At 37.2% G+C, this 13,701-nt stretch overlaps 1 protein-coding gene across 1 annotated transcript in view; it reads left to right on the top strand.

Annotated features, from left to right (window-relative positions):
* Positions 1 to 1,100: 1,100 nt before the first annotated feature.
* Prtfdc1 (phosphoribosyl transferase domain containing 1) overlaps positions 1,101 to 13,701 on the top strand; it is a 76,250-nt gene continuing 63,649 nt past the window's right edge. Inside the window, 3 exon segments of the mRNA XM_003463170.1 lie at positions 1,101 to 1,201; positions 10,065 to 10,165; positions 10,168 to 10,250. Of these exon segments, the coding sequence (XP_003463218.1) occupies positions 1,101 to 1,201; positions 10,065 to 10,165; positions 10,168 to 10,250 (285 nt within the window).

Raw genomic sequence — 13,701 nt, 5'->3', positions numbered from 1 at the left:
AAGCACTGTAGGCAAAGGAGACAGGAGGTAGAAGCATGCTTGGAAGACGTGAGGATCAGCAAGGAGAACAGGGCTGGGGCAGAAAGTGGGCGGAAGGCAGAGCCATGGGATCCTCATCAGAAAGGCAGACTCATGGTCGAGACTCAGGATTTGACTCACGGTGAAATGAGAAGCTCTTGAAGAGTTTGAGCAGAAGGCTGCCATGATGATGCGTATGTGGACTGTATTAGTATATGTTTGTGACAGCTAGTGAATACATTCATTCATCATGGGAAGGTGGCAGATATAAAGATCACATCTTAATTCTTCTACTTCCCTCATCCATCCCTAGCTCCCCTCCCCATCTCCGGATGGCCTATCTCCATGTTTCCTATCACTGTTCTCTTATTTTACTTTTTAGTTGTACTTTATTAGTCCAGAAATAATTAACCTTCTGTATCTGATTTATTTCACTTAGCATACAGTCTCAAAATGCATCCAATTTCCTACAGATGACCGAAGTGTACCCTTTATGGCTCAGTGTTTCTGTTACCACATTTTCTTTATCCATTTGTCTGCTGACAGACATAGAGGCTGCTTTCAAGATTTAGTTATTGTGAGTTGTGCTCCTATCAATATGGCTATGCAAGTGTCATTGTAATACAGTGTCTTTAGCTCTTTCAGAAAGACACCCAGATGATGCTTAGCTGGGTCACATGGACTTTCTACTTTTAATTTTTTGAGGAATCTCCATACTGACTTTGATATAAGTTGTACTAGTTTACATCACATCAACAGTGTAAAATGATTCTTTTTTTCCCCACAACCTCATCAGAATTTGTTTTTGTTCTTGATGGTAGCCATCTTCTCTGGACTAAGAATCTTAGTGTTGTGTTTTTATTTGCATTTCTCTAATGTGTGTGTGAGAAAAGGAGCATTCCAGCTGTGAAAGAGGAAGAAGTGAGCCAGGCTTAGCAGCTACTAAAATAATCCAGTGGGAAGAGATGGTGCACAGACCAGGATGGGGGTGGATAGATGATAGCAATGGAGTAGTCCTGCTTATATTTTGAAGTAATTTCTAATGAAAAGCCCCATAACCAAGATAATGTTACTCACAGATTATGGACAATTGGTCAGGATATGACTTGAATTTGTTCATATACCCACAGCACTATTATGATGATTTGGAATGTGCACTTATACCTCACGGCATCATTGTGGACATATGAGTGTTGTTTCCTTCACTGGTTTTGGTCCCGCTCTGAGCTGGCCTTTGTATGAAACCTACAATATTTTGAGACTTTATTTCTAAGCCCCTTTTTTAGTGGTAAAGAGAACTTTTATAGGAGAACAAATTTAGAATACATGAATTTATGCTTTAGCTAACTGCTACACCTAGACATTTGTCCAAGGGGCATGGTAAGAGGGATATACGTATGTAAGCTATCATAACAGCATCACAGTAACAGTGTCCAGTTCAAAAAATGACAGTGGCAACTGGGAAAGCATTGTCTTTCACCCAGAAGCCTTTATCCAAGGCTATCCACAGTTAACAGACCAAGTTACCCAGGGAGATTCCGGAGGTAACCTTTCTAGGACAGGATGCACCCTCCCAGTCCTGACTTTTCCTCTAACTTTCATTGCTCTTTGGACTAAGCAATGAGTCACAGTTCAGCCACTCTGCATGAAATTGTTTTCTGACAAATGGTAGTGTTTCAGGAATAAGTGTATCTTTAAACTATCAACAGAAAACTAATTCTAGTTCTTTCCTGCCTGTCTACATAGGCATCCTCTGGCTTCTTGGTATCCAGTTGGCTTCTCCTAAGTACAATATTTTCTTTCTTGTTGTAAGCCCCAGGTCACTTCCACTTACTTTTGGTTTTCAAAAAGCTACAATTAATTCAGCATCAGAATTTATAGGTCATGTCCCTTTGACAGAACTACCTTAGTGCTAAGACTGTTCATGTGCCTTGGGGTTATTGGTCAAAGGCAAACACTTAAGTCTCCACATTCTATGGAAAGCAAACTGTCTGATGTTTACAACACAGCTCTGGAATCTTAGCAATTCTTCAGAGGCTCGTAATTCAGAGTCGGGAAGGCAGTGAGGAGTAGGACCAAGTTGAGACTGTGGGCTTACACACCAAATCTTTCCTCAAGCTATTGTACTTTTCCCTCTATACTTTTGTAAGTTGTTATATTCTACTGAGTCAAAACTTAACTTTATGAACCAAGTCTTCTGAGCAAATAGTCATATGAAATGATCACCTTCCCAGTATATTATTTTTTCATCCACCAGTAAGGATGGAATTATCATTAAAAAGGAATTTATCATTCTTTCATCTGAATTCTTAAGATTTTTCATTGCCTAAGACCTATATATTATTTGTTCTCTCAATATATAATATTTTATTTCCATAAGTTATAGTTTGGAGTTTTTCATGATCTAAGGTGATTTTCCCATGAATTAGAAGTGTAGTCAGAGGGGAAAATGTTCCATGATCAAACTTGGGAAATTTTGCATTTCCAAAGTTGTTCAATTTCCAAGTTGGTAATTCAAAATGAACATTAGTAGTGTATTAAAGATATGGAAATTCTAGCCCAAAAAAATGAAAGAAAGAAAAAGGAAAACGAAACCTTTTTACTTAAGCCATTCAACTAACTTTCTATGAAGAAGGAGACTTTATGTATTATTCACCTTTTAATAACTAATGATAATTAAGGTTTACCTTGATACCAGCTTGGGAGGTATTGAACCCTAGTTGAAACAAATTAACTTTTCTTGCTTGAATTTTATGATTTTTAATTAACTGTATCCTTATATGAAACATTATTGAGTCCTAGATAAAGTGACCTGAAACATTTTCCTTTTACAAGAAAATCACCCAGTGAATTTGTTAGAGTACATACAATTTCTAGAAATCCTGAATCAGTAGTCCTGAGCAGGGCCTAGGAGTGCCCTGTGATGCTGTTATAATAGCTTACATACGTGTAGTGTTAAATTATATATTAATATTTATTTTAATGTATAATTTAACACTACAGAGTTTACCTATTGTATGTAAGTAAGTGATTCAGTGACTTTGGGAAATCCTTCTACTTGGACCACCATCTCTGCCGTCCAGTTTCACAACATATCCATTCTCCCAAAAGTTGAAGTCAATCCTAGTAGCTACCCCAATGACAATCACTAATTTTTTCCTGTAAATTTATTTTCCTGGGCATTTCAGTTACATAAAATTATACAATACTTGATTATTGACCCATCAACTGATAGACATGGATTTCTAATTTTGTCTGTTGTGAATAATGTGTCTATGAACATTCATGTATAAAAGGAATGGAAAAGAAAAAACAAGAAGGAAAAAATGAAAACAAAGCTTTTGTAAACAAGAGAAGAGTAGTTGAAGAGAGGGTAGAGGAATGGGGAAAAAAAGAATAACTGTATTTTTTGATTGTATATATACAATCAATATATATACAATATATATTTTGATCATGTACAAGTACAAATTCTTTATGATGAATGTGATCATTATATATTGAAAATGTACCAATAAACTTAATTAAGAAAAATCGTCCCTTTCCAAAAAAAAATTTTTACCATCTGTATGAATCTGTCTTTTCATTTCTTGTGGATGAATTACTTGGAGTGGAAGAGTGGGTTTTCTGTTCATTTTAATAAACTGTAAATTATTTTCCAAAGTGACTACACTATTTTCTAGTCCCATCAGCAATCTTCTTCAAAGAAATATCTGTTCAAGTTTTTAGCCAATTTTAAAAAATTTGGTTGTTTGTCTTGTTGAATTGTATGAATTCTTTATATATTTGGAAACAAGTCTTTTATCAATTATATGACTTAAAAATATTTTTTATCAGTGTGTGGCTTGTCTTTGAATTTTCCTACCTGAATCCTTTGAATATTACATTTTCCTGCTTGTATCTTGTGCGAAGAATGCATATTCTGTGGTTGTTGGATGAAGTATTCCATATATGTCAATAGGATTCATTAGTTTGATAGTGATGCTGTACTCAGTTTACTGATGTTGACAGCTGAGTCTGTAAATTACTCATAGAATGGGTTGAGGTCTCCAGACACAATAGTGAGTTTTTCTGTTTCTTTTTATTATTCTATCTGTTTTGTTTTGTTTTGTCTTTTTGAGACAGGGTTTGCTATGCAGTTTCAGGCTGGCCTTGAGCTCACTTTGTAACCCAGACTGGTTTTGAACTTGAAAGGATTCTCCTGCCTCAACCTCTAAGCGCTGGGATTGCAGGCATGTGCCATCGTGCCCCTTCTGTTCTATCAGTTTTTGCACTGTGTTATTGGGGACATACACATTATATTATAATGTCTTCTTGGATATTTAACCTCTTATTATTACACAATACCTTTCATGTTCCCAGATAATTCTTCTTGCACTGTAACATGCCTCACCAAAAACTAACATAGCTATTCTAGCTTTATTTTAATTAGTGTTTGCATAGTTTGTCTTTTTCTATTCTTTAACATTGAGTGAATTTTTTGTGAATAGCATGTAGTTGGGTCTTTATTTTTAATCCACCCTGATACTCTTTGTCTTTCATTGGTATATTTAGGCCATTAACATATAAGGTAATTATTGCTATAAGAAGTTTAATATCCTTTATTTTGAAGCTATTTTGTTTGCTGTTGTTATTCTTTTACTCTCTTTTTCTTATTCTTCTTTTTTTCCTTTCCTCTCTGAACCCTTCCTCTCTCACCTTTCACTATGTAAAATCTATCTCCTCTACAATATGTGGCCTCTGGTGACTGTGTAATTTATTTATTTATTTATTTTGTTTATTTACTGTCTGGTTTTCCCATTTTTATTGCAGGCACAGGGGAGGCAGCCTCCTCCCTGTCAGTGGGGTTGCTCATGTTTCCTTCAGTCACTCCACATTGGAGCCTGGAGTGACCTGGGGCTGGCTAGACACATCAGGGATGGTCTTGTCCTCGTGGAGAAGCACTGGTAGTTGTGCGTGCCCTGGGATGTTCTCGATGAAGGACTCAAGTGGGGATGGAATGACAAAGAAGTTCTCTAAGGCCGGCACCTGTCCTTGGCCCACACATTTTTAAATGAAGTGGCAAGTCTCACAGCCATTTTGGCCTCCTTATTTTTATTTTTAAGCAACACTAGGATTTAACCTTGAATTTTAAAAACTTAGTGTTCAACCCATAATTAGTTAGAAATGGTAGTCAACATTTTGACCCAGTATTTTCCACTCTCTGCTGATAGATATGTGCATGGGCTAGGAAGCGTATTCAAGTTTTTAACTAACCTCTTTCAAGTCTTCTTCACTTTTACTTTTCCCCAGCCTTTTATGTCAATTCTGTGCATGCAGAGAGCCTGTATCATCCAGGGATTTGTAGGTGACTTGGGCCCATTCTAATCTTGCTACATATGTAGACAGCCTCTGGCCAATTTAAGATACAGGAAGAATTTTTTGTGTACTCTTGCCCTATGACACTCTAACTTTCTCAAACTCCCTATAATATCCTGACTAATCTTCCAGTTCATTGTTCAAATGGTATTGCAACTTTGAGATAATGGAGCCATATACTGAGATAACCAGTTACCTTACGGGGTTCCCAATGGATGACTTTTCTCTGGCAGTGTTCTACACTGGCTGAGCTACAGGGTAGAAAAACAAAATTAGGGGAATGATGGATGCATCCCAGGCAAGAATGTGATAGACTTGTGCTATTTTACTCAGTGTTCAAAATTTTCAGAATAGGGGGAGGAGCAAAGATGGCAGATAGATAACAACTGGCTACAGAGGCTCCCTGAGACAGTCAACTTAGAATTCAACATAATACAGAGTGGGGAGCCCCAAACAAAGGGAGATGAATTCTCTCATCCCAAGAAGAAATTAAGGTGAGAAGAACCAAACATACAGTCCCGGTACTATTACTGGAATAGCTAAAGGTTCAAGGTTTCCTCCGCAGCAGGTGACTTGCCAACCATCCAAGATCCCGCCACAACTTGCCAAGGTCCTGCCGTGACTTGCTGAGCCATCCAAGGTCCTGCCACTTCAACTCACTGGAGGCACAGTTATATTGAGTTTGGGGGTCGGTGAGCTGAACGTAGAGCTGAGTTGGCAGGGTGCCTACATCGACCTGTGGTGAGTAACGGGAGTGGAGCCATTCCATAGAAAAGGGGGCTCTGGCAGACAACATTCTGGGACCAGGCAGGACTGACAAGTACAAGGGGCAGCAATGACTTCAGTCAGTTGTTCCCTTCCCAAACAGGATTGGTGGAGTGAGCTGGCTGAGACCCAATAGGTTATCTGAAATCAAGTCCCTACAGTAGTAGCGCACACTAGCCACACTGACCCAGTGAAGTCTCAGAAGTTTGACTCACCTGGAGGGGAGGCAGCACAAAGTAATACAGTGCAGGCCACAGCAGCTTGACTGACCCGGAGGGGAGAGGCCAGCGTACACTGTCCCTGTCTGCAACTCACTACCACACGGCAGTGGGAAGGGTCATCTAGCTGGCATGCTTCAGAAGAATTGTAACCAACAAAGAAAGAAACTAGGGCCTCCTGGAAGAAGCAAAAAAGATGGGAAGAAGAAGGAACAAAAGTCCCCAGGTCCCAACCCTGAGAACACTGACCCAGGACAGGTAAATACAAAGGAGAATGAGAACAGCAAACATGCAATATCAGACACAGCACCAGTGGACATAAAGAAATATCTTCAGGACCTCATAGATGAGTTCAAAGGTGAAATATTTAGCCAAGTAAAGCAGGATATAAGAAGATTAATAAAAGAGATATCCCTCAAACAGACACAGACTGAAAACGGGAGGAACTCAAACAAAGGAGAGAACCATTTGATGAAGAATATAAAAAAATATAGAATACATGAAGCAGATTCAAAGAGATTATCAGGAAATTAAAAACTCTGTGGAAAGATGGCAAATGTGCTTGAAAGAAACTAAGGATAGATTATCCAAACTTGAGGACAATTTTGCAATGTGGGAGTATGAAAGGAAAAACTTTTTTAAAATAACAAGGTAACAAGCAATAACAATACAAAGGCTAGAAGACGACAAGAGAATCTATAACTTGAGAATAAAGAATGTGAATGAAGAAGCATGGATACAAACAAAGAAACTACAAAGGCTATTCACAGAAATAATTAAGGAAAACTTCCCAAACATAGGAAAAGGAAATGATATTTTGATATGTGAGGCCTATAAAACTCCAGCCGCCTACAACCAAAACAGAGCTACACTCAGGCATATAATAATCAAGATCCCAGAAATTCAATATAAGAACAGAACATTAAAAGCTGTTAGAGACAAGAAACAGATAACCTATAAAGGAAGGCCCATCAGAATAACAGCAGACCTCTCAATACAAACCATTAAGTCAAGAAGAGCCTGGAGTGAAATATTCCAATCCCTGAACGAAAATAACCTCCAGCCCAGATTGATATACCCTGCTAAACTGTCTCTAGAAATTAATGGAGAAACAAGATGCTTCCAAGACAAAGAGGAACTTGGGAAAGTCGCAACCACCTATCCAACTCTACAGAGAATACTGCAGGGCATTCTAGAGAGACAGAAAAGTACTAGGATTCCAGGAACAGTGGCAGAGAGGCCTTAATAAATGGAGAAGAAAACAGAATGAAGAAGATAAACAGACAACTTAGGCAAAAAAGACAACTGATGGCAAAAAAGGAGCATAACAGAAATGAGGCAGAGAAGATTTTATTCAAAACTGATATGATTGATAGTATCAAGTCTGAGAGTATAGGCAACAACACTGAAGATGACAAGATTTTACGATACACATTCTGATTTGATAACTGATGGTTTTTGAAGTTCTATACTATACACAAAGTTGTGTTTTTATTAATACTGTTACGTACTGATATATCCAATTATACTATGTCTGATGATATAGCCAGTTCTATTGGAGATAACAAGAGGCAACACAGAACTCTTTGTACAATGATCTTATATTTTTTTTCATTTCATTTGTTTATAGGAATATGTTTTGTTTTGTCTTGCTTTTTTTTGTTTCCCCCTCTAATATATAAAGGATAGAAATACATGTTAAGACTCATGCATGTGTAGAATCTATAAACAGTTATGACAACTGATCTTATGACACATGATGAAATGAACAGATACTTGGAAGAAAAAGAGACACTAAAATACCCAATGCTGATCCCAGAAATAGTATTATTCTTTGTTCAGAGTGATATTAGCTTGCTTAGGTTTATTCAATCTCAAAATAATTGAAGATATGGATAACTGCATGTATGTTTAAGTGTATAGGGTTGGTAACCATATTTCTAAGTTTTTGTTGGGTAGCTGAACAGAACTGGTTGCAGTCTCACTGTTTGAATCCCCACTTTATATGCTTCACTTTAGTATCTTGAATAACTATTTGTAAGAAAACAATCTGTAATTATCAACTAGTGATTTCTTACTGTTTATTTTTTTCTTTGAAATTATGTATTATTTCTACCCATTTTCTGTTTTGTTTAGTCTTTCTTTAAATTAAATTTTAAAAAAAGACACTACAGTACCCAGTGCTGATCACAAGAGTATCATGATGTGAAATCCAACAATGCTATTATTCTTTGCTCAGAATGATTTAATTTGTTTTAACCTGCTTTAATTTGTTTAATCTCAACATAAATGAAGATATGGATAACTACATGTATGTTTAAGTGTATAGGATTGACAACCATGTCACTAAGTTTTTGTTGGACAGTTGAACAGAACTGTTTGCAGTCCCGCTGTTTGAATTCCCACTTTTCATGTTCCATTTTTGTATCTTGAATAACTATTTGTAAAACGACAATACGTAAACATCAACTAGTGATTTCTTACTGTTTATTTTTTTCTCTGAATGTATGTATTATTTCTACCTATTTTCTGTTTTGTTTAGTCTTTCTTTAAATAAAATTTTTAAAAAATTTTAAAAAGCAAAATTTTCAGAATAAATGCTTCTTAGCTTATTGTACCCTTTGGTTGATTTCCAGAGCTGGCAAAAGCTGCTTCTGACAGTTTTGTCCAGCTAGGCTGTGCATGTGTACCTGTGTGTGTGTGTGTGTGTGTGTGTGTGTGTGTGTGTGTGTGTGTAGAAACTTTATTGACCCACTTATTCTATCATGTAGAAACAAACGTCCGCTTTTACAGAGGATGCACGTATTCTGATGCATATTTTTCTGTTGATTGTATTTTGAGAAACATGGCCTAAAACTATGGTTACTAATCTGTATGTACATATATATATACATATATATGTACATTTATATAAAACATATAGTATTATGTAATATATATATTATATATATAGTTTCATTCATTTGTTTTAGTCTAATTCTGCTTGAAGTGGCAGTGAGGACCTTTTTTTAAAAGTATGCACCTAAGATCCTGCGTCCGTTTAAGGTATTAATGTTATATGGCACATGACAATGGACTTACAGATATAAAAAAGTTAAGAACAAATACAAGGGCAGTTCCAATGAGATGTCAGGTACGACCTGAGGCCAGTGCTCATTGTAAACCCGCAGGGGGCCTGCTCCACATTGTTCTTCATAGAAACACTGCTCCCTGCAGTTGTACTCTGGAGCACCTTTTATATAGGAAATGTTTGTGCTGTTTGTTGAGATTAAGACATATGATTCTTTCACAGTTAAAATAGGTTTGACATTTCCTCCCGTCTCCTGTTACAGAAGGTGAGTGAGTCACTGTCCATTTCTTTTTTTAATGGCAATAAAGTGAATATATCACCAAATATCATCATAACACTGTTAACAACTGTAATGACAAAATAATGTGTATGATCTTTGACACTGTACTTTACACCTTGATTTTTATGACACAGAAGAACAAGATTGTACCACTGGTAATGTGACTAGAAGCATGTTTTGAACATGCTGTCTATATCCAACCTTAAAGCTTTTCTATCTGAAGCTCTCTGTTTTCCAAGCTTATTTTTGCATTCACCTGATTAAAAATAATGTGTATAATACATCATGCATTTAAAAGAATGATAATATGTGGAAGTAATTGTACTTTAATGTATCTTTTATGCTTTACTTCTTCCAAAATTGAGTGACTGGCCAAGGACATTATGAAAGACATACAACGTGGTGACATTATGGTCCTGTGTGTGCTTAAAGTGGTTTACAAATTCTGTGCTAATCTCGAGAACACCTTAAGAACATCACCTGGAATTCAGATAGATGTGTCTCTATGAGGGTTGATTTCATCAGACTAAAGAGTTTTAAGGTAAATTGTTGAATGTTCCATTTTTATTGCATGATGTTTGGAATGAACAATGCCTTAGTCTAAGAGGACTAATAAACTGATTAAAATTACAAGTGTAATTTTTAAAAATTGAAATGAAAATGACAAAGTATTTTTTTTTTAATTTGCAAGATGCTAGAAACTGCCATAAGAATTCAAATACTGTTTTTTGGAGGAGGGAAATTAAACCTTTGTTTTTCACACATACTTAATGGAGTGGTTCATGTATTCTTTTAGGTGTTTGCTGGTGCTCAATCTCACAAATGACTGTGGTGGGTGTTGAGCAGTTCCAGTGAGCACCTCCGTGCTTGTATCCTGGAGATCCCTTGAGAGTGTGTCTGGCCCAGAGGGGAAATTTTGTCTCTACAGTCATGGCCTGGAGGTAAAGAACGGAAACCTGTAGGAACTGTGCAAGTGTGAGGAGGCCAGACCAGGCCTCCCAACAGAAGGCCTTTCCACCAGTTTATGATGGGCTTTTTGTGGCTACCACTGGATGGAAATGGTAGAGATTATCTCCAAAACCATCCTTTTAGTCTTCTCTTTTCCTGTCTCTGATGTTAACTTCTGTGATACTTTTTGATTCTGTGTATCTATTGGTTGAGGAACTCTTGGGAGTAAATCCACGACAATATTTTCATTGAGAAAATAATTTGATATATTTGAATTAATCAATCACTTTTTGAATTGACTTTCTAGTGATATATAACAAAATCACCACAAACTTAATGGCACAAACTAACATTTATCTTACAGTTTCTCTAGGTCAGAAATCTGGGTGGGGGTGGTTGGTTCTCTTCTCACAGTCTTACTAGGTTTAAATCAGATATGGTAGTTTGGGTTTTGATCAAGTGAGATTTGGGGTCTTTTTTCAAGATCTCTGATTATGTCAGAAATCAGTCCCCATTTCCTTCCTGCCTATAGGCTATAGACCTCTCTCTGCTCCCAGAAGATGCCCTCAGGTCTTTTCTTGTGAATGTTTCTGGTCCCAGTTTATCACATGGTTACAGTAGCTTTCGCCTCTTCAAGCCTCATGAGAAATCATGTGGGAGGGACCCAGCCCTCCTTTAAAGCTCAGATGATTAGGTCATGTTCACCCAGGATAATCCATCTTTTGATGAACTCGAAGTCAACCAACCAGTTACCTGTCTCGGGGGTGAATTCCTACCATCATACCAGCTTGCCTCCCACTCCCATGGCGAGGATCATTCAGGACGAGTGCACCAGAGATGCCACTCCTGAGAACCATCTCAGAATTCTGCCCTCCACACTCTTCAGAGGACCCTCCTTAGGTCCCCTCAGGTTTAGAGTAGTTGCAAATTAGTTCTCATTTCTTAAGATACTCTGTTTCTTGATATGCTCTCCAGCTGGCTTAAAATTGTTTTTTTGTTTTATTTTTGCAAGCACTTTACTCCTAGCTTAGGGTTTTCATCTTCTCTTGGAATTTTTTCTCTCCTTAGGTTCCCACCGTGCTGGATTAGGTAGCTGTGCTTCCTTCTTAGATCTGTAACATTCACTTAGCACTGATCCTCACTGTCCCTGATGAATTGCTCTTTAAAAAGTTTTAAGAAAGAAGGGAAACATTAAAGAAGAAGAAGAAGGAGGAGGAGGAGGAGGAGGAGGAGGAAGAGGAAGAGGAAGAAGAAGAAGAAGAAGAAGAAGAAGAAGAAGAAGAAGAAGAAGAAGAAGAAAATAGAAATAAAAATATTTAAGAATCTTTAAAAAATAAAAATCCAGTTTACTGAGACATAATTTATGTGCAATCACATTCATCCCTTTTATTGTAGAGTTCTATGTATTCAACAAATGTCTACAGTCAGGGAATCTCTACAGACCAGCTATAGAATAGTTTCCTACCACACACACAAAACCATCTTTGGGTCCTGTCAGTTAGCCTCACCTGTACACCCAGGCGCTGGCAGCACAGATGTTTTCTTTCCCTAGAGTTTTCTTTATCTGGAATGTCATAAAAATGAAACCATATCTTGCATCCTTAGCAAATCTGTAGCATAATGAACTTTAGGTTCATTCTCACCATGTATATCAGCAGTCTGTTTTTTATTGTTAAGTCCAGTACACGGGTATGGCACAGTTTTTTCATCCATTTGTCAGCCATTCGTTACTCCAGGCTGTAACTGTAGGGACATAGGGACAAAGTTTCCTCTCTGGGCCGGACACTCTCAGGGGATCTCCAGGACACAAGCACATGGGTGCTCACTGGACCTGCTCAATACCCACCACGCTCATTTGTGAGTATTCTGTTTATGAATAAAGCCACTATAAATGTTCATATCCAGGATTTTGTGGGTCCTTACATCTTTGTTTCCCTTAAATAATTATTAACCAAACTGGCTGATCATGTAAGTGTATATGTGATATCATCAGACTTTTCCAAAGAGATTGCATCATTTTACATTTCTACCAGCAGTGTGAGAATTCCAGTTACTTAGTATCAGTGAAATTTTTCTTTGAATTTCAGTTTCAAATTATTTACAAATAGTGTATAGAAATATCGCTGATTTTGTAGATGGAAACCTATGACTTTTCAAAACTCTTATTCAGATAGTTTTCTGTGGCTTTTCTATGAAGATAGTAATTTCTTCTGTGAATAGAGATGGTTTTATGTCTTCTTTTCTATGTAACAGACCTTTTACCTTGTACTGCCCTACTTCCCTAGAGAGGGCCTCCTGTTCATTCGTGGAGAAAACATCCTGGCCTCGTTCTCAGGTGGCCCTGTGCTGGCTGTTGGCTTGGAATGTGCTCTTCATCAGGTCAAGGAAGTTTCTTTTAGGTGTAGCCCACTAAGATTTTTAAAATTATGAATGAATACTATCAAATGCTATCTCTGGATCTGCAGATATGGTGAATTATATTGATCAATTTTTCCAATAGTAAACATCTTTCTAGGTAGTCTTTTCATGTATTACTCAATTCAGTTCAAAATTTTTTGAAAAAATTTCCTTTATGTTTATGAGAGTTACTAAACTGTAGTTTTCTTTTCTGGTATTGCCTTCTTCTGATCTGGTATCAGGATTATGTTGGTCTCATAAAGTAAGTTGGAAATATTTCTTTGACATCTCTTTTCCAGAAAAATTATATACAGATATCATCAGTTCTACACTGAATATTTGATAAAATTCACCAGTGAAATCAGCTTGGCCTGAAGTTTTCTTTTTTATTTGTTTGTTTCTTTGGTTGGTTGGTTGGTTTTGTCTCTTTGACACAGGGTCTCACTGTGCAGTTCAAGGCTGGCCTTGAGCTCACTTTGTCCAGGCTGGCCTCGAACTCACAACAATCCTTTTGCCTCAGCTTCCTGAGTCTGGGATTACAGGCTTGTGCCATCATACTGGGCTAATTTTCTTTGTTAGAAATTCTTTGATAAGTAACTCAATTCCTTTAATTGACATATTCTTTGACATCTCTCAAAGAATATGTC

Source organism: Cavia porcellus, unplaced genomic scaffold (assembly GCF_034190915.1).
Source record: "Cavia porcellus strain 051 isolate PalLab524CR breed Dunkin Hartley unplaced genomic scaffold, mCavPor4.1 scaffold_27, whole genome shotgun sequence".
Lineage (NCBI taxonomy): Eukaryota > Metazoa > Chordata > Mammalia > Rodentia > Caviidae > Cavia > Cavia porcellus.
The sequence above is the reverse complement of the archived record's forward strand: the minus strand, read 5'-3'. Positions and strand labels throughout refer to the sequence as shown.